Raw genomic sequence first — 25,301 nt, 5'->3', positions numbered from 1 at the left:
GCTTTAGCACTATCTCTCCGGGTGCCAAGGGTTCTGCTGGTGCGTTCTTGTTATACTGATCTTCTTGTCTTTCCCTCACCTTGTTTAGAATGTCTTCGACACAGGCCTGTATTTTCCTGTACTGCTCTTGCCGACTTGTGTCCCAATCTTCAGTGGACGTATCTGCAGCAGGTTCTACCACTCCGAGCTCTAGGTCCATGGGCAATTTTCCAGGTCTTGCTCTCATGAGGTACGCTGGGGTACAATTAGTAGAACCCACAGGTATGTGGTTATACAGGTCCACTAGGTCAGGTAGCTTGTCTGGCCACTGGTTCCTCTCTTCCAAAGGTAGGGTTTTTAGCAGGTCTATAACGATGTTATTCATTTTCTCGAACATACCGTTGGTTTGCGGATGATATGGCGTAGTCCAGATTTTCTTGCATCCATACAGGTGACAGAATTCCTTGACTAGCTCAGCTTCAAAAGCAGGGCCTTGATCTGTTAGCACCTTGTCTGGATATCCATGGGGTCTGCAGAAGTAGGCTTGAAATGTTCTTGCTGCAGTTTCTGCTGTCAGATCCTTGACGGGGGCTACCACCAGGAACCTGGGAATAGTGATCCACCATGGTCAGGGCATAGGAATAGCCTGATCTGCTGGGCGACAGTTTGACGTGATCCATAGCGACAATCTCCAGGGGTTGTCTTGATGGACTGCAAAGGTGCTTTCTGGCTGCCGTAGTCTTTCCTTCTGAGGCTACAGGGCCCACAATTCCGGCACCACCTTTCTGTGGAACTCCGCATTCCAACCCAATAGAATCGGTCCTTCAGCAGGGTTTCCAGCTTCTTCCAGCCAAAGTGACCTGCTTGGTCGTGGTAGGCCTCTAACACCATCTGGATATCCGTCCTGGGTACAACAATCTGCCACACCATTTCATGGGTTCTGGGGTTGACATACCTTCTGCACAGCTTTTCTCTGTAGATGAACAGCCGGCTTCTCTCATTCCACAGGTGTCTAGCTTGTAGAGTGGCATCCTTCTCCAGGTGAGAACCTTCTTGGGTTATCAGTCCTTTGACGAGGCTGACAACCGGGTCACTGTCCTGGGTCTCCTTCCAACTATGATGAGGTAAAGGATTTAGCGTCTTACCATGACGTCTTCTGGAGGCGTGTTGCTCGTGGACCACTCCGCTTCTGTGGAAAGCAGGTAATTCAATTTCTTCTAGGTCATCCACTTCATCCTTGGTGTCTGACTGGTGGGGCATTCTTGACAGGGCATCAGCATTGGTGTTCTTGTGATCCGGCACGGTACTTGATTGTGAATTGGTAATTCGACAATCTGGCCACCCAACGCTGTTCCATGGCTCCCAACCTGGCTGTCTCCTGGTGTGTCAAGGGGTTATTGTCTGTAAAGGCTGTGAATTTAGTTGAGGCTAGGTAATGCTTGAATCTTTCAGTGATAGCCCAGACCAAGGCCAGGAACTCCAGCTTGAAGGAACTGTAATTCTCCAGGTTCCTCTCAGTAGGTCGAAGCTTCCTACTGGCATAGGCAATTACCTTTTCTCTGCCGTTTTGCTTCTGGGACAACACAGCTCCCAGTCCCTCATTGCTGGCATCTGTGTATAACAGGAAAGGTTGGCTGTAGTCAGGGTAAGCCAGGATTTCTTCACCGGTTAGGGCTTCCTTCTTCAATGCAAAGGACTCAGTCTGCTCTTTGCCCCACTGGAATGGGGGACTTTTACCTCTTTTGGACTGTCCTACTAGGAGATCTTGTAAAGGTGCTGCCTTTTTGGTATAGTCCTTCATGAACCTCCTGTAGTACCCGACCAGTCCCAGAAATTGACGTACTTCTTTGATGTTCCTTGGTTCAGGCCACTTCTGGATGGCAGTGACCTTCTCCGGGTCTGGTTCTACCCCCTCTGAGCTGACTATGTGTCCCAGGTACTGAACCTTCTGTTTGAGCAGGTGGCACTTGGAAGGTTTTAGTTTCATCCCATACAGGGACAATGCTTCAAATACCTCCGCCAGGTGCTTTAGATGGTCTTCATACGTCCTCGGGTACACGATAACGTCATCCAGGTATAGCAGCACTGTCTCAAAGTTCCGGTGTCCCAAGCAACGCTCCATCAACCTCTGGAACCTTCTGGGTGCGCTGCAGAGTCCAAATGGCATGCTGTTGAATTCGCATAATCCCATCGGGGTGGTGAAGGCTGTCTTCTCGCGGTCTTCCTCAGCAACAGTGACTTGCCAGTACCCGCCATTGAGATCCAATGTAGAGAAATAATTGGCAGATTTCAGTGCAGCCAGGGATTCCTCTATATGGGGCAAAGGGTATGCATCTTTATGTGTTATTCGATTAACTTGTCTATAATCTACACACATACTCATGCTACCGTCCTTCTTTCTGACCAGGACCAGGGGAGCTGCCCAGGGGCTACAGCTATCCCTTACTACCCCTGCCTTTTTCATGTCATGCAACATTTCTTTGGCTCTTTGGTAATGTGCTGGTGGTATGGGTCTGTAACGCTCCTTAATGGGTGGATGGTTACCGGTGGGTATGTGGTGTTGTACCCCTTTAACCCTTCCAAAATCAAGTGGGTGTTTACTAAACACCTGCTCATATTCCTGAACCACTCTGTAAACACCGTGTTTCTGATGGACAGGAGTGGCGTCAGTCCCAACATGGAGCTGTTGACACCATTCCTGTGCTGAGCTTTGGAGTCATTGTCCTCCACTGTATCTGGTGGGGTCAAGGACTCCACTGTGTGTATGGCATCATTATTCACAGTATACAGTCTGGCAACAGTGGTGTATCGTGGCACTTTAACTTCCTTCTCCCCACAATTTAGAAGGCGTCCGTGTACCCTTCCATTGCGTACATCAACTAACCCTCTAGCTGTTAGGATTGTAGGTCTGTTCTCTGAGTTGATGGGCTCTACTATCGCCTGGTAGTTCTATCCCTTGAGACCTATTGCTGCCCTACACCAAATCAGCATTTCACTCATTGGGGGAATCACAATGGTATCGGGTCTGTCACCCGTACATTACCAATCTCGCCACCTGTTAGGTTTACCTGTTGCTGGTACAGGAGGGCGCGAATTTCCTTCTGGAGCACCTTCCTCTGCCCTGGTTTGGCAGTGTCAGCAATCTGTTGGAGTAAAAACAACACTTCTCCCAAACAATTACCAACAACATTTGTACCAAGTATCATATCCAAGTCTGTATCACCAGGGTTAGATTCTATGACAATCAGTCCTTGGTCCTTTAGTTCCACTCTCCCCACCTTCACTGTCACGTCTTTAACCCCTACCAGGTTAAGAGGAATGCCATTGGAGGCATACACAGAGAGATTTGGGGCTGGCGGGTGGAGTTCATCTATGGAACAGTACCTTTTGTAGAGGACATCAGGTATGATGGTTACCTGTGAGCCGGTGTCCAGTAGTGCAGGTGTTGCTATGCCATCCAGCACGATTGACAGGAAAGGCCTTCCTCCTACAAACTGGTCGTACCAGCTTGATGGGCCTGGTTGATCTACTCCTGGGTGTCGGCCCTCGGCCCCAGGGTTTGCCCGTTTAAAGGACAGATCCATGCTGTGTGGCCTGTCTTGTGGCTACGGTAGCAGATGAGTTCTCCTGGAGGGCGACGTTGGTCGTTGGTCCTCCCCCGGGGTGGCATTGTCCTCCTTCTTCTCCTCATCCAGGGGACATCCTCCGGACTGTCGGTGAGTAGGATCCTTCCATCTGGCTCGGGCTCCGCCTGTAGCTGCAGGGCGCTCAGGACAATGGTCAGGGTTTTACTTAGCTGACACACATCAGAGCACAGGCTGTTCAGTTCACTAGGGGGCGCTGTTTGCACTTTTGTCTCAGGCGCTAATGAAGGGGCAGTGAGTGTTGTGGCCATTGGGGTGGCCCCACCCTGGTAACGCTGGATAGCAGTATCTGATGTTTCCAGGGGCTGAAGGCCCTTAATAGCCATGTCCTTCAGGGTGTCAAAGGGGGCATTTGGATGATCTAACAACCACCGTACAGTTCTGCTGTCCTCCTGGGACCTCAACCCCCAGATGAATTGTTCTGTCAGTATTTTGTTCTCATCATGAATGCTGGCCGCACTAACCTGTTTCAGGGCCCGCAGTGCCTCTTGTAAACGCCAGGCGTAATCCCGGATACTGTCCTCAGGTTTCTGGGTACAGTGGTAGAACCTCATCCGGAGATCTGTCTCAGTGCGGTTTTCAAAGACAGTTTGCAGTCTCTTAAATATAATGGATACTGATTCCTGGTCTGCGGCTGGCCAGGTTTCAACTTCCCGCTCTGCGGCACCAGTCAATTGTCCCAGCGGCTCTCTGTTTACTAGTCATTGAGTAAATATCCAGTACACCGCATATTTTCCTTTTGAATCCAGACAGGGTGTCTGGATTGCCGTCATACTGGGGAAGCCATTTCGCTCCGGGGATATATGGCAGGGTCGTGGGTATCAATGGAGTCATGACCCCTGCTGGTGGGGCGGCCGCTCTGGCCGAGCAGCACCGGGCGCGAGTTGAACATCGGGAGCGTTAACTGGTGCTCCTGCGTCTTGCTGGTCGTCGGCCTTGGTTTCGCCCCCCTAGTAAACTGTAGCATACCTTCTCTTTCTTTTTCGGGTAGGCTGCAGCTCCACAGACAACGGTCTCCTTCCAGGACCTGACGCTTCCTCGTGCTGCGTCAGAGCGTGAGGCGGGCCTTGAGCTTCGTGCGCTTCCAACGGTCATGCCTCTCTAGTTCCCACGGTTACGCCCCTCTTCTTCCCGCGTGGCGACGCGGTAATGGCGGCGATGTTCACCACAGTTTAAACACAGTTCATATACGGCACACAGTACCGGGTGATAACGGGCACGAAATCCTGTTCGAGACGCCAGGAAGAGTGTGACTAGACCGGGGGGGATATAGGGGGAGACTCGGTACCCGGGCCTTTACCTCCTTTGGATGTCGCGGCAGTTGGCTCCCGGGCCCGTCCTCTGGGTTACTCTTTAAAAGGGGTTTTAGTGTTTTTGTTAACAGTTTGTCTCGTGACGCCACCTGTGGTTCCCGGTAATGAGTACCGGCGCTGCTGCAGACCTCCAGGGGTGATGGGATGGCAGCTGAGATGTTTCTTCTCCCCACAGGCGGAGCGGGCCCCCCGGGGCAGAGTTGATAGATGGGATGCAGGTGAGAGATGGCCCGGTCGGGTCCGGGGGAATGACGGACACGCACACAGGGGATTCGCTTCAGTACCTTTACTGGTGTAACGGCAGGTATGGTCCAGGGTACTTGCTAGGAAGGGTGCAATAAAGGACTCTCCCCAGTGAGCGGGTATAAGGCCTCATGATCCGTTTCTTCCCCTCTCTAAGCTTCTGGCCCGCCTGGAACTTTGCCTAGCTTCTATGTTGTGCTGCTCTCTCACCTGACCGCTTGGTAGTAGGACTTTTCCTTGGCAACCACTATTCCTGGATGCCGGGGCCTTCGTGGTTCCTAGTCCTGTTACTGATGGTAGCTTCAGGATGACCAGGGGTCTGGAAGCCTCCTGGTATGCCGGTTGTCCCTACTGGGTGTAGAGAACCCTGTAGGCGCAGACCCGGTGTCCGGATTGTGTCTTGGGGTGAGCTTCAGACGCTCCTCTGCCCCCTCAACTCCTCTCTCCTCTCCTCTTGCTTCGGCCACACTCGGGGCCCTCAACACACACAACAGCTCACTTGCTGCTCTCAGACTGCTCTCTGACTAAAAACTAACTCACTGCCTAACTCCACCCTCCATATATATATCCCTAACAGGGCTCCCTCTGGTGGTCTGAGGTGGAAGGGTGGAGGTGTCTGCATGTAGTGAGGGCCTCTTGTGGGGAAGTCCATCCGTGCACCTTTTGGGTCCTGTGGTACCTGTAGAAGCAGGGTGCCACAGAACCTCTGTGCTTTGGTGCAAGGAGGGACCAGAGGAGCGTGACTAAGTGCCTACTCGGCCCGACCAAGGTCACACGGCAGCTTAGTCGACTCCGTGAACCAGGGAGGGACAGGACAGGTGGACCAGGTGCCACTCTGGGACCGACCTTGTGTGAGAGCAGGTGACTCCCACGGGTCAGATGGCAGGAACTGACTGGTACAGCGAATGAGGACGGCAGGAAGGCTGACGGATGCACTGGGTAGATAAGCAGGCTGGTTCGGCAGATATCCAGATGGGTGCTCCGGGTAGGAGAGAAGGCGGGCACGGCAGGTAACTGGCAGGTGATCCGGGTAGACTGGCTGGCGGGCACGACAGGTAACAGGCAGCGGGTCTTGAGGGCTGGAGCAAGTGTTAAGCACACGGAACAACAACCTTGCACAGGCACCTCCATTTTGGAGGAGGTTCCTTATATAGGGGAAGTCCTCCGGCCATTGGCTAGGGACTCTATAGGACGGCGCTCGCGGCCCCTTTAAGAGGGAGGGAGCGCGCGCACGCGCCCTAAGCACAGTACCCGGGAAGCTGCTTGCAGTGCGCGCCACAGCAGCAGAGGAGTGGTAAGACGCCAGACCTAGACCGCGGCGGTGAGGGGAACGGCGTCTCTGCCCGACATGAGGCAGAGACGCCGATGCTACATTAGGCAGCATATATAGCAGAGAAGAGTTGCCAACACTGAACAGCTGAGACAATGCAGGAGTTTGTGAAACCAGACGCCGCGGTCTTCTGTCCCCTCTCTGTCGCGGTATCCCCGTGACACAGTGGTTACTGTTGGTAGATGTTATATCTTCTAGTGCTCTGAAATCCACCTGAAAAAGCGCTTAAGAATTCTAAAAGTAATGAACATGTACAGTACAGACCAAAAGTTTGGACACACCTTCTCATTTAAAGATTTTTCTGTATTTTCATGACTATGAAAATTGTACATTCACACTGAAGGCATCAAAACTATGAATTAACACATGTGGAATTATATACTTAACAAAAAAGTGTGAAACAACTGAAAATACGTCTTATATTCTAGGTTCTTCAAAGTAGCCACCTTTTGCTTTGATGACTGCTTTGCACACTCTTGGCATTCTCTTGATGAGCTTCAAGAGGTAGTCACCGGAAACGGTTTTCACTTCACAGGTGTGCCCTGTCAGGTTTAATAAGTGGGATTTCTTGCCTTATAAATGGGGTTGGGACCATCAGTTGTGTTGTGCAGAAGTCTGGTGGATACACAGCTGATAGTCCTACTGAATAGACTGTTAGAATTGTATTATGGCAAGAAAAAAGCAGCTAAGTAAAGAAAAACGAGTGGCCATCATTACTTTAAGAAATGAAGATCAGTCAGTCCGAAAAATTGGGAAAACTTTGAAAGTGTCCCCAAGTGCAGTTGCAAAAACCATCAAGCGCTACAAAGAAACTGGCTCACATGAGGACCGCCCCAGGAAAGGAAGACCAAGAGTCACCTCTGCTTCTGAGGATAAGTTTATCCGAGTCACCAGCCTCAGAAATCGCAGGTTAACAGCAGCTCAGATTAGAGACCAGGTCAATGCCACACAGAGTTCTAGCAGCAGACACATCTCTTCAACAACTGTTAAGAGAAGACTTTGTGCAGCAGGCCTTCATGGTAAAATAGCTGCTAGGAAACCACTGCTAAGGACAGGCAACAAGCAGAAGAGACTTGTTTGGGCTAAAGAACACAAGGAATGGACATTAGACCAGTGGGAATCTGTGCTTTGGTCTGATGAGTCCAAATTTGAGATCTTTGGTTCCAACCACCGTGTCTTTGTGCGACGCAGAAAAGGTGAACGGATGGACTCTACATGCCTGGTTCCCACCGTGAAGCATGGAGGAGGAGGTGTGATGGTGTGGGGGTGCTTTGCTGGTGACACTGTTGGGGATTTATTCAAAATTGAAGGCATACTGAACCAGCATGGCTACCACAGCAGCGGCATGCTATTCCATCCGGTTTGCGTTTAGTTGGACCATCATTTATTTTTCAACAGGACAATGACCCCAAACACACCTCCAGGCTGTGTAAGGGCTATTTGAACAAGAAGGAGAGTGATGGGGTGCTACGCCAGATGACCTGGCCTCCACAGTCACCAGACCTGAACCCAATCGAGATGGTTTGGGGTGAGCTGGACCGCAGAGTGAAGGCAAAAGGGCCAACAAGTGCTAAGCATCTCTGGGAACTCCTTCAAGATTGTTGGAAGACCATTTCCGGTGACTACCTCTTGAAGCTCATCAAGAGAATGCCAAGAGTGTGCAAAGCAGTCATCAAAGCAAAAGGTGGCTACTTTGAAGAACCTAGAATATAAGACATATTTTCAGTTGTTTCACACTTTTTTGTTAAGTATATAATTCCACATGTGTTAATTCATAGTTTTGATGCCTTCAGTGTGAATGTACAATTTTCATTGTCATGAAAATACAGAAAAATCTTTAAATGAGAAGGTGTGTCCAAACTTTTGGTCTGTACTGTACATTGCAATGCAAACACGACTTGCTGTCATATGTTCAGTATTTTTAAGCTTCTTTTTAACCACATCGTGCTTCAAAGGCCAAGAAGAGCTTAAAAGAATTGATCGGCCCATTCTTCAGGCGCCTTCTGCTTCTGCTATGTTATATATAATGTAAAAGGAGACAAACACCGCCGCAAAAAAATGCACCAATCAAGACACTTCAATAAAAAGGAAAAACACTGCTGGCGTTTTCTTGAAGTGTCTTCCTCTTGCATAACTTGGTGGGTACGCTGGCGTATTTAAGACGTTTTGTGCACTTATTGTAAAGTTGGCATTAGATCGTTTTCTTCCTTCTGGGGAAGAGATGTTTTGCAGCATATGATTAAAGGGAATATTATCAGCTTCTCCCTATGAAAACTGAAGCCAATTCGTAATAAATTTCTAACAACCCTTTTATTGCAGTCCCATATAGCTTTCAAAAAACACTTTGAAATTGTCTGACCCTGAGCCGAGTGATTCAATGGTTCTTCGGACAATTATCGCTGCCTCCTCAGTTCCAGCTAATGCTGCTCCTCTGCAAATTACACATGTGGATGACATTCCTTATGTCATCCACACTTTCTCTGAATTGTTGCACATGCGCAGGAAATTACGCTATTGTGCCTGCGCCGTTTTTCTAATCAACTGTGTTGGTGCAATTTTTCAGAGGCTGCGTGGATGACATAGGAGATGGGGGATTCAGGCTAGGTCACCCATCAGACAACGTCAAAGTGTATCTTACAAGTTATACGGGTTGCAGGGCTGTAATAGCAGGATTGTTAGTAAGTCATTACAAGCCTTATCAATGAGGTGGCGTTGCTGGAAAACCAGATGACAGCTTCCCTTTAAACATCTACTCAGACACTTACCTACAGTCATGGCCGAAAGTGTTGGCACCCTTGAAATTGTTCCAGAAAATGAAGTATTTCTCCAAGAAAATTATTGCAATTACACATGTTTTGTTATACACATGTTTATTTCCTTTGTGTGTATTTGAACAACACAAAAAAAATAAGAAAAAAAGTAAAATTAGACATAATTTCACACAAAACCCCAAAAATGGGACGGACAAAATTGTTGGCACCATTCCAAAATTGTGGGTAAACAACTTTGTTTCAAGCATGTGATGCTCGTTCATACTCACCTGTGTCAAGTAACAGGTGTGGGCAATATGAAAATCACACCTGAAACCAGATAAAAGGGGAGATGTTGCCTCAATCTTTACATTGTGTGACTGTGTGTGCCCCACTAAGCATGGAGAACAGAAAGAGGAGAAGAGAACTGTCTGAGGACTCGAGAACCAAAATTGTTGAAAAATATCAACAATCTCAAGGTTATAATTCCATTTCCAAAGATCTTGATGTTCCTTTGTCCATGGTGTGCAACATAATCAAGAAGTTTACAACCCATGACACTATAGCTTATCTCCCTGGACGTGGACAATAGAGAAAAACTGATGAAAGGTTGCAACGCAGGATTGTCCAATGTTTACTAGTAAGTGTGAGGGTTTACTAGTGAACATGTTTTATGTCTGAAAAATAGACTGCAACGTGAAAATAGAAGGGGTGCTAGTGTACAGCATTGTGCAGACATAGAGGAATAGACTGGCATTCAGCTATTTACAATGCCTGTGTGGGTGGATGAGTAGCTTTCTTCTGGAGGGATGTGGTGGGCTTCTAGCAGGTTTGAGGTTTGCCAAAGCTACATTCTGATTTACCCATCGCTTCCAAATATCACAGGATTCATCGCAACCGAGACCCCTTGAGGCAAAAATAAATTCTCGATGAAGCTCTGTGTGTAAAATAAGAAGTAAGGATCAGAAAACATGTTAGCGTCCTCCATCATTGGTGATGTGCCATTTAAATATGGTTTCTCCACTCGCACCATAATATATGAAACAGGCAAGGAAAATGGAAAGTGTGACATACACTGAGAATAAAGGGACCCACAGATAAAGCAAATTGGGGTCCTCATTCTATTTTTTCATATAAGACCTCGGTCGCATCAATTCTTTATAGTGTTGCGTTGTCTGCAGAGCTCCGGAACAGAAGCAGGGGGATATGGAGACAACCCTGATCTCATTCTTGGCTCTGAAAGTGCTTTAACTATATTTCTTCCTCACCTTCACCGGTTAAGAACATGTTTAAAAAACTTATGTCAAAAGCCTTGATTGGTGCTGAGACTCCCACTCACAGCTAAAACAAAGCAGAAGAAACGCCCAACAATAGCTGTTCTCATCTGAGACTGGAGAACGTTTCCTAAAAGTGTGGTTATTTTTTGACGAGTAACTAAACTTTTTTATTGAATTATTGATCAGCATTTGCAAAGTTATGAATCTTTGTAACATACTCCATTGCCTAATTTTGCTTCCTTTACCCCCAATCTCCATGCTGAAAGTGCTGTTTTTTCTGCCTGATTCTTGCACTTAGAGCAGATGATTTGAACTGCAATTGTTCCAACAATCCGTACTCAAATGTGAGGTTCTCTGCTCCTCTCCTCTCTGCTCAGACACCATTTACAAACTCTCCCTGTCTGAGCAGGAGGGGAGCAGAGAGGCTCACAATGGAGTAGGGATATTTGCTAGATCTGAGGTTCAAATCAGCTACTTTAAGTGCATGAACAAGGCAGGTAAAACAGCACTTTCAGCTTAGAGTTTTGGAGAAAAAGGAAGTGAAATTAGGTAATTGAGTATATTACAAAGATTCATAACTTTGCAAAGACTGCTCAATAGTTAAATAAACTAAAAAGGAAAGTTTATTTACTCTTTAAGCTTTCTTAGATTTTTAGACCTCTATTAGGTGACACATGAATATGTATATGTCCGGGTGCTCTTCACTGGTGGTAACAGGTCAGGTACCCGCATCGATGCTTTCTCCTTCCCAATGAGGTGACAGAAGACAGATCACTAGAATAGTTCTGGTCCACATTCCATCAACTTCTAGCTTTGATGGGTCTTCTACAGAGTCTAAGAAACATCTTAGATCTCCTTACTGTGAAACACTGCAAGCGACCAGCTTGTGACTGAGAATCTACAATAAACCGACCCACAAAGTGATTGCTGTCTAAGTCTAAGGCTATGTTCACACTAGGCGTTTTTTCAGCGGTTTTTTTATGCAAATTTTCAGCTGTGTTTTACAGTACCAGCAAAGTGTGAGATTTCAGAAATCTCATTCACACACATTGTTTTTTGTGCCATCAGTATTTTGTGCTTTGCATGGTTTTTTTTTGCACAATAGAACATGTCACTTCTTTCAGCATTTTTTTTTCAGAGTTTTTCACCCATTGAAAGTAATCGGTGGTGAAAAAATGCTGAAAATACGCCTAGTGTGAACATGGCTATCAGGTTTTGCTGCGTTTTTAGTTAAAAAAGGCTAGTACAGCAGTATGTGAAACTCATTTATTTTTGTGATTTTACCATCTTGTCTTGGTCACCTGAGATGGCAGCTTGGATTAGGACAGTTTAATTAAATTAGTTATGTGTACAGTTCTAAACATTGGCTGAGCTAGGTGTGAGATTGAACAATATCTTTGGCCCACGGAGGTGTGAAATTGAACAATGCCCTGAGCAACTCAATAGCAGACCAAAGTGTGAAAATAAATAGTGTCCTACAAACTCAATGCACTGCCAGTGTCTTAGAAAAACTATTCCTGAACAATTCACCTCCCCCACTGTTACATTTGTAATTCTGGTTAATATGTTTTCACATATGTCTTGCATTGGTGACCTGTGTTCATGCTTCTGTAGTGGAAGCAAAGTTGAATGTTGCGATCCTGAAAAATGCACTAAAAAAACGCTGAAAAAAACCCTAGTATGAACATAGCCTTATCCGGACTCTTCATACAAGGAGGACCAGCAGCATCTGATTGACCTCATTGACTTTTAACGTTGTCCTTTGGGCTGAGCTACCTCCAAATATAGTCCAGGGAGCTGTATTTATTACATGGCTGCCAGTCAAATTTGTTCCCATCTATGAAACAGATCGGTCCACCAGAGAAGAACCACGTACAGAGAGGTTTCTCCACTCTGGCTTTTAGAGAGAGGTCCAAAATAGCCATGAAGATGATTTTCAGGATGAATATATTGTTAATGTGTAACAAAACCCTATGATGTCTTTTCAGATATTAATTCACTTTTTTGTGCGTATTTCTTGCACACATTCTCTGCTCCTTCACTGTTACTTGTGGTCTTCTGCAGGAAATTTAGATTTGCCTTGAACCCCCCGTGTATGGAGACATAGGACTCGGAGTGCGGAAGGTGGAGGCAGATGAAGCCCACAGACCACATCAGACCATTTATCTCCTCCATCTTGTATGAAGGGTATTCATGGTGTATGTCAGGTGTATCTGAGTCTTGCTTCACGTGTGCATTCACATGTGTACGTCTAGGATGAAGGACGCATCATGTAAACAAGTATTTCACTTCTTGAGTTTAATAGTTTTCTTAAACCTGCTGATACCCCCGGGGATTATTACTGGGGTCCTTCTCCATTAGGGACCTCCAATAACCAATCTTCTCCATTACGAGAGGTCCACTGACCTTAGCCTTTGTAAGCCTGTGTGCTTGATGCCATGGGACTAAATGTGCTAGAATTTAGATACTGTATAGCTGTAAGTTTGTTACTGGATGTTGCTATTATGTATTTATTGTATAGCGCTATTATATGGACATCATATAACAGTATTATGTGTGCACTGTATATCAATATTATGTGGACATCATATGACCGAATTGTGTGTGTCCATGCCGAAGTGGGCACCCCTTCCATGAGCCTCCTGAGTTAACTGTGCTACTAATGTTCCTAGGACTAATACCTGCCAAGTCATGTCAAACTCTCGAGGTAGCTAGACTTTCCGGCATAGCAAGCCATCCTTCAGGAAGAGCCTTTCCCACTGGCCTAAGATTTGTAAGGTAGTTGGGGTTGAGGCAGCTCTGGCCTCCTGGTCAGTCTCTGACCTAGAGCGACCCATTCTCTAAGCTTTGTCTACTTTGGGTCGGACTGTTGCAACTGTATCCACTCGTCTCTTGAGCGGCCCAAGATTTGAGTGGGCCTTGCCTTTTCTTTGGACTCCTGAGCATCGACTACAGCTGCAGCAAACTGATGAAAATCCGGAATCTTGTCACCTTCCAGTTCTTCATCTATATCTCTCTTCGGCCCCATCTGGGTGACCCGGGACAGGACATCTGCATGAGTGTTCAGGGCCTTGGACCGATAAGCTATTTTGTACTGATATTTGGACATCCTTGCGACCCACAGATGCTCCAATGTGCCCAGCTTTGCGTTCTGTAAATGAGCCAAAGGGTTATTGTAGGCTCGCACTTGTACTTCTGAACCTTACAAGTACTCTGTAAACTTCTCGGTCATGGCCCACACCAGTGCCAGTAACTCCAACTTGAACGAACTATAGTTGTCCGGATTCTTCTCAGTATGCCGGAGCGACTGACTGGCATACGCAATCACCCGCTCTTTTCCTTCCTGCACTTGAGCCAACACTGCTCCCAGTCCATGTAAGCTTTCATCAGTGTACAAGACAAAAAGCTGTGAAAAATCAGTGAAGGCCAGAATTGGGGCATTCGTTAGCACCATTTTCAGTGCTCGAAATGCTTCTTCCTATTGTGGACCCCACTGAATAGGCTGTAGCTTGACTCCCTTAGCAGTTCCTCTCAGCAATTCATTAAGCGGTACTGCAATCTTAGCAAAGTCTTTTATGAATCTGCGATAGTATCCAGAGAGTCCTAGAGATGCCCTCAGCTCCCTTAGGTTGACTGGTGTGGGCCACTTCGGCACTGCTGCTACTTTCTCCGCAGTAGGGTACACTCCCGCACTAGACACAGTGTGCCCTAAATATTCAATCTCTCGCTTGAAGAGATGGCACTTGCAGGGCTTGATTTTCAATCCATGCCTCTGAAGTCGTTCCAACACTTGTTCCAGTCAGCGGAGATGATCTTCAAACATGGCGGAATAGATGATTATATCGTCTAGATATATTAAAGTAGCCTCAAAGTTGAGGTCCCCCAAGCATCTCTCCATCAATCTTTGGAAGGTCCCTGGTGCATTTGTCAGTCCAAACGGCAACCGGTTGAACTCAAACAAACCCATAGGAAGGACAAAGGTAGTTTTTGGACGATCCTTTTCAGCCACTGGGACCTGCCAATAGCTTCTGGCCAAGTCGAGAGGAGAGACGAATTTAGCAGATAGAGATTCTTCAATTCGGGGTAATGGATAAGAGTCCTGTACTGTACATGCATTCAACTTCCGTTAGTCTACACAGAATCTCAGGGTACCATCTTTTTTCCGAAACCAGTACAATAGGAGCTGCCCAGGGACTCTGACTTTCGCGGATCACGCCGTTCCGCAACATATGAGCCAAGAGTTCTTTCACCTCCTGGTATATTTGAGGTGGAATCTGGTGATACTTCTCTCGAATGGGAGCCGTATTTCCTGTGGGTATTTCATGTTGATTGTCCCGAGTGCAGCCGAAATCGTCTTCATGTTGTGCAAACACCCCTTGATAACGCTGTAGAAGTAGTTCAATCTGTCTAACTTGCCCAGCAGAGAACTCAGTAAGATTAGCCTCCATTTGCTCTAAGAGGTGACGCCCAGTTAACGGTTATTTTTCCGTTTCTTGTCTGTTGAGGGACACCTCCAGGGTCCATGGTTCCCTTTCTACGGGTGTCGACCCTATAGCATCAGCTCTGATGTGATCCTCTGGCATTACGCAAACTCGCTCCATCTCTTGGAGGGGCAATAACTGCAAACTTGTGCCACTTAGATTAATGCAACGCACGGGTACCCTACCCTGTTGCACGGTGGCCAGTGTGCGTGCCACCAGAAGCCCAGAGGGCGCTTCCTCTCCCTCTATTGGTTCAATCTGAATGTCCATACCCTCTAAGGACACATGTGCCAGTACTGGCAAAGTGAGTACAGTCTGTCCCACTGGCCGGGTCACTGTAGCTTCAGGGGGCATTGAAACTTTACCCAGATACTGAGAGGTAGCAGGCAACTTTTGAATTTGACTGACTCGCATGAGGTGCTGAAACACCCTCTTGCTGGCTGAGTCACGAGTGGTGCGAGTCCAGTTATTTCTGTCAGAACCCTCAGCCAGGAACTGTCCGACCTCTTTAAGCACATTCATGCCCAGGGTTATAATGGGCCCATCGCTTCCAGGTCCTGTGGTCAGTACTATCCCTTTTCGACCAAGGTTCTTTCCGCATGCCCGAACCAACATCCAAACCACTCCCGCTACTGGGATAGGTAATTGATTAGCCGCTACCAACTTGACAGTAGGTTCCTTCCAGGAACGAGCAACTTCCGGAAAGTGACTTTGAAAATACGCCTCAGGCATAATAGTCACCTGAGACTCAGTGTCCATTAAACAATGAATCTGCTGTCCATTAAATTCAGCCCAAATAATAAGCCTCTCAGAGACAATGTCCTCAGAGCTCCTTCTTCCATGCCCTGAAGTTTGAAACCCCACGGTATGCTCCACAACCGCGGGGCGTCTTAGTTTAACGGCTGCCCCCACTTTCTCTTTTCTCAATTTGGACAGTCTTTGGAAATATGCCCCCTACCGCCGCAGGTCCAACACTCTGGTCCTGGCTCCACCGATGGGCTGGGTGCATGACTCGGAGCCTGATAGGAACGTCTTTCTCGCTCCGGTCTCCATCCACGTGGGGCGGAGCGGTCCATTAGCAAGGGGGCCGCAGGGGTCTTTCTAATAGTGCTCAGCTCATCTCGAAGATCTAAAATTTCCTGGTGTATCTCTCGTGCCTAGTCAGGCAGTTGGTGGAAAACGGCGTGCTGGGAAGCGAGTGGAGAAGGAGTCGTTGCTTCATGACTTCTGACGGTGGCTTTGAGAACAGGAACTTCCTCCTCTAAAACTCTAGCTTCAGCCCCAACCTCCAGGAAACCAGACCGGGCCTCAAACGCAACAGCTCCTTCAAGATCTGCCTCAGGGAGGGGTCCTTCAAGCCAGCAATCAGTTGGTCACACAACACTTCATCCATTGTTCCCAGTCCTCGGTTCCCATCTCGAGCCTTCTTGATAATATGGACCATCACTTCCTGTAATGCATTAATGTATTGATTTATGTTTTCATTTTCCTCTTGAACCCTGTGAAATAACCACAGGCGTAAATGCCTCAGATCTGTGGTATCACCGTGCATGTTCTCCAGAATTTTTATCACTTTGTCCACGGTGTCACGGTCCCCAGGTGGTCAATACATTACAGTTTGCCGGGTTTCTCCATCAAGTGTTAGGAGAGCCAACTTAGCCTGAGCTAGCGGATTGAGGGGATACATGCGTAACATACCTCTCAGTCTTTCTACCCAGTCCCACAGTGATGTTGGGAAGGTGGCTGAGCATAGCCCCCAATGGTATATGTCCACTGACAGACCTGGTCACAGACTGATCCCCCATCTCTGCGTCTGAATGTTGCATCTTGCCGACTACGCCAAATGTAATGCAGGTGTCAGAAATGAAACGCGCAAAGACACGAAATGAGGGCAGTCAGAGATGTATAAAAATAATTTATATATATATATGCATAACCAAGCTTTAACAAGGGGTTAGTAACAAGAATGAACAGGGAATTTGCAATAAGAATGAACAATCTCCCAAAATAATGTGACGCGCCCTGGCGTGGGAGTCACCACGGCAGTTCTTTAACTCTGTGAATGGCCCTAGCGGGGGTCACCGGTTATTCTCGCTAGGCTGCAAGTCTTTTTCTAACAAAGTCAATTAAATCCAGTTTGGCTTTTTCCACTTCGCCCGTCTCCCTCCCAACCTGACATCTTAAACCTCACTGTCCTCGGTACCGTGGATGATCATTTGAAGTGACGGCCCTGTTCAGCGATGCAGTTTCTCTGTTTCTGCTGGCGTGACTCCTCTGATGCAGTTCTCTCTTATCTCCTCTTTTCTCGGCCGTTGGAGGTGGTCTCTCGCGCCTTGTCGGTTGACGGGCAATGTTGGGTGCTGTGAAGTCACTCAGTACCACAAGCAAATCCCCGCTCTCCTCAGTGGCCGCGGTCCTCGGGGGACCTCTGCGGTGAATCCGGCATTTGTTCATTTGTTCCCCAGCTTCCGCCTGTCCTGCCTCGTAAGTCTCTGACTCCAACCTGTCAGGCTGGTTTCCTCAGCGCATCCAGCGCGCGTCTCCTTCTCTCTGCAGCTTGGTGCCAAAATCACCTCAGGATTGGCGCGCTCGACCGTTATATTTAAAAACTCCTCACTGGACGTCACCTGACCGGTACTCACGTTCAAATCTGTTCCCCCTTCAACATTCCTGAGGCATCTTGGTTCCGTTTGATTGCGGTCAACCAGCAGATGACAATAAGACTTTTTGACTTCTATTACATGTGTGCACTGTATATCATTATTATGTGGACATCATATCACAGTATTATGTGGGTACTGTATATCACTATTATTTGGACATCCTATGACAGTATTATGTATTTATTGTATAGCACTATTATATGGACACCATATAAAAGTATTATGTGTGTACTGTATATCACTATTATGTGGACATCCTATGACAGTATTATGTGTGCACTGTATATCACTATTATGTGGACATCCTATGACAGTATTATGTGTGCACTGTATATCACTATTATGTGGACATCATATCACAGTATTATGTGGGTACTGTACAGGGCCGGCTCCAGGTTTTTGTGGGCTCTGGGCGAAAGAGTCTCAGTGGCCCATTTAACACATACCACGATTCATGATGCACAGATACCGCAGAGAATTATATATATATATATAGTACAAGGCCAAAGATTTCACTTCTTACATTACATGAGCGATATCTATTGTAAATTCTACAATAGCTCAGAAACCGGCGAATCCTCGCAGTGCACAGTGCAGACCGGACAGTATAGTCCTCCATACAGTATTATGGGCACCACATAGTCCTCCATGCAGTATTATGGGCCCCATATATTGCTCCATACAGAATAATTACCCCACATAGTCCTTAATACAGTATTATGGGCCCCATATATTTCTCCATACAGAATAATGGACCCCATATAATGCTCCATACAGGATACTGGCCCCCATATAACACTCCATAGAGGATACTGGCCCCCATATAACGCTCCATAGAGGATACTGGCCCCCATATAACGCTCCATACAGAATACTGGCCCCCATATAATGCCCCATGCAGGATGTCATCACCCCCCCATATAATGCCCCATGCATGATGTCATCACCCCCCCATATAATGCCCCATGCAGGATATCATCCCTACCCCCCCATATAATGCCCCATGCAGGATGTCATCCCTCCCCACCCCCATATAATTCCCCATACAGAATGTCATCCCCCCCATATTATGCCCCATGCAGGATGTCATCACCCCCCCCATATAATGCCCCATGCAGGATGTCATCACCCCCCATATAATGCCCCATGCAGGATGTCATAAATCCACCCAATATAATGCCCCATGCAGGATGTCATCACCCCCCCATATAATGCCCCATGCCTCCATACATATAAAAAAAAAAATCAAATACTCACCTCACTTCTCACCTGCTGCCGCTGCTCTGGGCTCCAGCGTCGCTGGCGTCTTCCCGCATTGCACTGTGATGGCTCAGGAGAGAGCGCGGTGTAAAGACGTCACCGCACCCTCTGACCTGAGATGTCAAAGTGCAGCAGCCGCGGAGGAGACAGGACCTGCTGCGGAGGCACGGAGAGAGGTAAGTATTGTGCCGTCGGCTGCCGTGGCACTGAGCAAGCGGGGATGGCGGGCGCAAGCGCTGGCACCGGCACCGCTCACGGGTCCCATAGGACGCCAGGGTGCCCGACGGTGAGTGGGTCCCCCCACCTGCTCAGGGCCCCGGCACTTGCCCGGGTGCGCTGGGTGCTGACGCCGACCCTGGTACTGTATAATACTATTATTTGGACATCATATGACAGTATTATGCATTTATTGTATAGCGCTATTATGTGGATATCATATAACAGTATTATGTGGATACTTTGTATTACTATTATGTGGACATCATATCACAGTATTATGTGTGCGCTGTATATCACTATTATGTGGACATCATATCACAGTATTACAGTATGCGGCACTGTATATGCAGAGCACTATTATATATAGTATATATAGTATAGGCATCATATAACAGTTTTTTTTGTGGGAGTTTTATGGCATTACTATGTAAGCAGCATATAACAGTATTATGTAGGCACTTTTTAGCACTATTATGTTGACATTAGATAAAAAAAATATGTGATCTCTTTGTGGCACTATTTTGTAGCACATCATGAGTAATCCACTGCCATTGCAAAAAATGTGTTATTATTTAGACACTGTATAGCAGCTATTCAGACACAGTATGTCGGTATTATGTGGCCACTGTATAGCATTAATATATAGGCATGATATAACATCAGCATATGGACACTGTATAGCACTAATATATAGGCATTTCATGATAGTATTATGTGTTCACTAAACAGCGCTCTTATGTAGGCATCATAATACAATATTATGGGGTCACTACATAGCACTATTATGTAAGCACCATATGACAGTATAATGGGGGCATTGTATAGCAGTATTATATAGAAATCATATGACAGTATTATGTGGGCACTGTATAGTACTATTATGTTGGGGTACTGTATAGCAATATTATATAGAAATCATTGGACAGTAGTATGTAGGCACTATATAACACTATTATGTAAGCACCATGTGACAGTATGATAGGGGTACTTTATAGCAGTATTATATATAAATCTTATGACAGCATTGTACAGTAGTAGGATGTAGACATCATATGACAGTATTATGTGGTTACGGTATAACACTATTATATAGACATCCTTGAACAGTATTATGTGGGCACTGAATAGCACTATTATATGGACATCATATGACAGTATTATGTGGGCACTGTATGGTGTAATTCAGCACTCAAATGTAATATTATTTAAGTAGAGAAAATAATCTGGTTATTATTATAGCAGTATTTACATTCTAATTTCTTCTGTCCCAAAAATGTGAGAGCTTTCTTCTCCCCACTCACATACGTTTTACCCAAAAACATTTCCAGACCCTGGTCCGTCCCTTATGATAGTATGAAGAGTTAATATCAAGTAACTTATGTATTAATCTCCTATCTACAGAGCATTGGAACGAATTGCAGCTCTCCGGCCACATTGCAGATCAACGGAAACAGTTTACAAAGTCACTTCAAGATTTTGCCATGAAGGAAAAATTATATGGATTCTGCTTAACCGTCCTATGTCTCCAAACATGTAAGACATCGTATATAATCCCTTTAATTATATAGCTACGTGGGCTCCTGTATACCCCATTCTAAGCTTTTCCTGGACCCCTCATGCTCAGGTGGCTCAGGTTTGCCCGATGCTGGTGCCGGCTCTAAGTTACCTAAATATTAGAGAAATGAAATATTAACTCATTGCTATTTTGTTTCAGGTCTCTCGTCAGCGCTCAGTGATAAAATCTTAACTGAGGTTGGAAAGAAAGTTTCTCTGCCTTGTAAGAAACAAACCAGTGGGGAAATCGAATGGTTCAAGGAGCAAAAACTCATTCTTAGATGTAAAAACAACAAAAAATTCTTCAGTCCTGGGGCAAAAGGTAAAACTAATATCGTAACCGCAGTACAGAAATAGTAATGCATGTCCGGGTGTGTACAGACAATATTTGCTTCTTTTTTCTTTTACTTCTTTCTCTTTTGTTTTTTTATCCCATGTTCCAAGAGCCATTTTTTTGGGGGTGAAATAGTCATAAAAAAAAAAGAAAAGAATATTTGTTGTGGAATTTCATTTTTACAGTAAAAAATTGAATGTTCATTTTATTCCAAAGATGATTACAGTTATGGTGATATTAAATTTATTTAGCGTTTTTATGGGGAGGGGGGGAGGAGGTTTACATCGTTTATCACAAAGACTAAATAATTTATTTTAAAAGTTCGGACTTTAATGGATGCGGTGATCCCAAATATCTTTATTTTATATTTTATTTTTATTTACAGAATGAGAAAAAAAGGTGGATTAGAATTTTTAAGGCTTTTTTTTTTAAAGATGTTTAACGTTTTGTTAAAAAAAATTTTCTCCACTAGAAACTTGAACCTGTGACCACTTGAGAGCGCATACAATACACCGCAATACTATTTTCTTTCAGTGTATTGCCATTTTAGTGATCTTTTAGCCTTCAGCCCATGAACAACCCAATGATTGCTTCAAGGAGGGGTTGATAGGGTGATAGAGGGATCCTCTTTTCTCTGACTACTTAGATGTTGCAGTCACTATGTAAGAGTTAAACTGTCTGAAACGTCACATGTCGGGGAAGGGTTAATAAGATATATACTTATAGATGAGATATAAGGGGTGCTTTGCTTTAAAATTATTGTATCTATTAAATTTTTAGTTTTCAAAACTTCCAAGGGGTGGCCACATTACAGACACTTCAGTCCTGGATTGTCTGTATAGACAGGGCAGCAGGGTGTGTACTTTACTGCAGTTGCAATGAATGGGAGTGAAGTAACAGAGAAATGTTATAGACTAATACAGTCTCTAGGAAATTATGGAGTAAATCTGTTTATATAGTGTTCCTATCCTCCTTCATTGGCTCCTCTAGCTGTACAATAGAGTTGTTATTAATGCTAATGGTTATGAAGTGACTCTGCCCATTCTGTCCCAGTCTATACAACAAAGCTGACAAGTGAGCTGCTCAAAACAGGAAGAATCCACCTATTCTGTGTGAAAATGGGAATAGTTAAAAAAAAAAAAAATTCTACGTGAATAATGAAAAAAAAGTTGATATTTCATGGGGAATGATGTAAAACATCATACTTCCTTTCTAGACATCATTTAAAAGTTGTTGAATAGAACTTTTTCCAAACTTGTCCAACAGGACATAGACAGTATTCACAGTGAAGTTATCTTGTCCATTTCAGATACACAACGTTACAACATCCCATCCCATGACACCAACGACCTAGTAGTGATGGATGTTAGGACCACGGATTCAGGCACTTACACTTGTAAATATCTAAATAGCGAGATCAGAACCGTGGAACTCTTCATCTTTCAAGGTGCGTTATGAGAAGGGGGCTTGGTTTGGGGTCTGAAATTTATTAGTTTTAGATCTGGGGCCTGATTTAATTTTCAGGACTAAATTAACATGGGAACACCCCACTCAGAGCTCTCTGATTGGCTGCCGTGCTGTTGAAGTGACGTTAGCGCCACAGCCAATATTGGGAGCAGCTCCGATGGACCCAGGGATGGTGGGCTGAGCACGGTTCGCTTCTTTATAATAACCTGCAGCTGGGGACCAATATTTGATGAAAGGGAACAACTCCCTTAAACTTAGGGCTTTGGGTCTGGATTTATTTTTAGGGTCTGGGTTGGGTTCATTTTGGGTTTGGTCTGGCATTTTAATTAATTTTTGGACCTGGTTTGGGGTCTGAATTTATTGTGGGTCTGAATTTTTTTAAAGTCTGGTCTGGATTAATTTTGGGGCCTAAATCAATTTTTTTGGGCTCTCTGGTCTCTAATCTGAATTAATTTCGAGGTCTGATCTGAGGGTTGACTTTATTTTCATGTCTGATATTTTAGGTGGGAATTAATTTTGAGGTTTAGCCTCTGGTTTGAATTTATTATTGGGGCCAGAATTCTTTTTGAGGTCTGATCTAGGGTCTGGATTTATTGTGTCGGGGGATTGATGCCCGCCGTCCTGAGTTTGTTACCTATATGGCAGATACTGGGTGTGGTACCATTGCTGGCTCTGATCGTCTGTCAGGTCACTTTGGGAGTTAGACCTTCACAAAAGTGTTCTTTATGTTGAGTTTGCTTGCTCTATGTTCCTTCTCATCCAATCTTTTGTTTGGTTTTCGGCAGTTTCCGTATTCCCTTCTGCCAACCTTCTCCTATCAGAAGACCTGGTGTTGGATCTGAAACCATCATCAGTTCCAGGACTCAAAGTGTCTTGGGAGAAGAATGGGATTGTGATGTCGAATGGTCCTAAACTGGAGGAGAACAATGTGCAATCGAACATGGATTACGTGTGCCGCTTTTCGATGGATGGTGGAGACGAGCTCAGCATCACCACACGTATCAGAGTTTCTGGTATTAGAACCACGCTCTACCATCTCTATCCATAGGCTGTGGCCGGGTGACCACAATGTGCAGAGCAGGAACAGTACAGCTCAATACACTGCATAGTGGCCAAGAGTGGTACTGCAGCTCAGCTCCTATTAAATTAAAAGGGAGCTGAGCTGCAGTACCGAGAACGGCCACTACACAATATATGGAGCTGTGCTATTACAGCTCTGTAGACTGTGTACATCTGACCTGCTAAGAGCTGATTGGTGGGTGTGCTGGGTGGTGGACCCTCACCGATCTATTATTGATGACCTGTACTGAGGATTGGTTGAATGAGCATGTCTACTCTGGGCAAAAGTTGGATTTCAGAATACACATTCCCAGCCAACCCCCAACGTCCACATACTGCCTACCCCCAGGCTATCCAGGTAAATGATAAAATTCTCTCCGCTTGTAACCCCCACTAGAGGGAGCTCTAAGCAGCTCTCATTGATCTCAATAGTAAATCAGTAGGCAATGAAGTCCACCTCAATAACCTCAACTGCCCAGTGCGTGTTTTGGGGTACTAGAAACCCCTTTCCCCAATTTTACCTATAATTTGGATATTAATTCCTGAGTCTGTCACAACACCTTTCTTAGATCTCCTTTTGATGATTTTTGCAGGATTCCAGGATTTTCCCTCCATAGTCTACACCTCAGATAAAAGCCCAGTCACCCTTCCTTGGATCTTCACCTTTAACATTCGGAAAAATCCTATGTCCTCCGAAGTCCACGTAGAAGAAGGGTCCATCAGTTACTCATCCCAGATCCTCACTCGGCTCAGCGTCACGGATGGTGCTGCAAGCTGGCCCAAAAAGAGCGATGAGAAGGAGGCGTCCGAGAAACTGAACGACCTGAGTGTTCATCTTCCAAATCCTAAAAGTGGCAAATATCAGATGGAGATCCTTCTAAAGATCGGGGACAGAAGGAAGAAGCTGAGGAGGGAGGTGTGTGTGGCCGGCCTCACGGGTAAGAAACATCCCTTCTCCAGCAGTGGAGTTGGACAGTTTGAGATCGTGTGTTGGGGTCTCATTGTTCCTAAAAACAGAAATATTCTTTTCAAGCTCTTTTTTATTATCTCAGAGCCCTGATTTATTACCTTAAAGCCCTGACTTATTATCTCGGAGCCCTGGTACAGCATCTCAGAGCCCTGACACTATCTCAGAGCCCTGATTTAGATTCTCAAAGCCCTGATTTATTATCTCAGAGCCCTGACTTATTATCTCGGAGGGCTGGTTTAGTATTTCAGAGCCCTGACTTATTATCACAGGAAACTGACTTATTATCTCAGAGCCCTGATTTAGTACCTTAAAGCCTTGACTTATTATCTCGGAGCCCTGATACAGCATCACAGAGTCCTGACACTATCTCAGAGCCCTGATTTAGATTCCCAAAGCCCCGATTTATTATCTCAGAGCCCTGAGTTATTATCTTGGAGGACTTGTTTAGCATCTCAGAGCCTTGATTTATTATTGGAGAACACTGAGTTATTATCTCAATGTCCTTGTTTATTATCTCAGAGCCCTGATATAGTACCTTAAAGCCCTGTCTTATAATCTCGGAGCCTTGACTTATTATCTCAGTCTTCACTTAATATCTCAGTTTTTACTAATCTCAGAGTCCTGACTTATTCTTTCAGAGCCATAACTGATTCTCTCAGAGCACTGAGTTTTTACCTCAGAGCCTTCATTTATTATCACAGAGCCCTCACTTCTGACTTATTATCTCAGTCTTCACTTAATATCTCAGAGTCGTGACT

At 45.6% G+C, this 25,301-nt stretch overlaps 1 protein-coding gene across 1 annotated transcript in view; it reads left to right on the top strand.

The window, feature by feature from the left end:
- Nucleotides 1–25,301, top strand: part of LOC141271194 (T-cell surface glycoprotein CD4-like) — an 84,616-nt gene that overhangs the window by 28,387 nt on the left and 30,928 nt on the right. The window contains exons 2-6 of the mRNA XM_073681300.1: nucleotides 20,561–20,692; nucleotides 20,874–21,035; nucleotides 22,357–22,494; nucleotides 23,300–23,527; nucleotides 24,167–24,511. Of these exons, the coding sequence (XP_073537401.1) occupies nucleotides 20,641–20,692; nucleotides 20,874–21,035; nucleotides 22,357–22,494; nucleotides 23,300–23,527; nucleotides 24,167–24,511 (925 nt within the window). The 5' untranslated portion in view covers nucleotides 20,561–20,640. The remainder of the gene's footprint in view (nucleotides 1–20,560; nucleotides 20,693–20,873; nucleotides 21,036–22,356; nucleotides 22,495–23,299; nucleotides 23,528–24,166; nucleotides 24,512–25,301) is intronic.

This window comes from Phyllobates terribilis, unplaced genomic scaffold (genome assembly GCF_046119375.1).
Source record: "Phyllobates terribilis strain yellow unplaced genomic scaffold, ASM4611937v1 Scaffold_5__5_contigs__length_657084704, whole genome shotgun sequence".
NCBI lineage: Eukaryota > Metazoa > Chordata > Amphibia > Anura > Dendrobatidae > Phyllobates > Phyllobates terribilis.
Note: the sequence above shows the minus strand (reverse complement) of the source record. Positions and strands in the feature narration are given on the sequence as shown.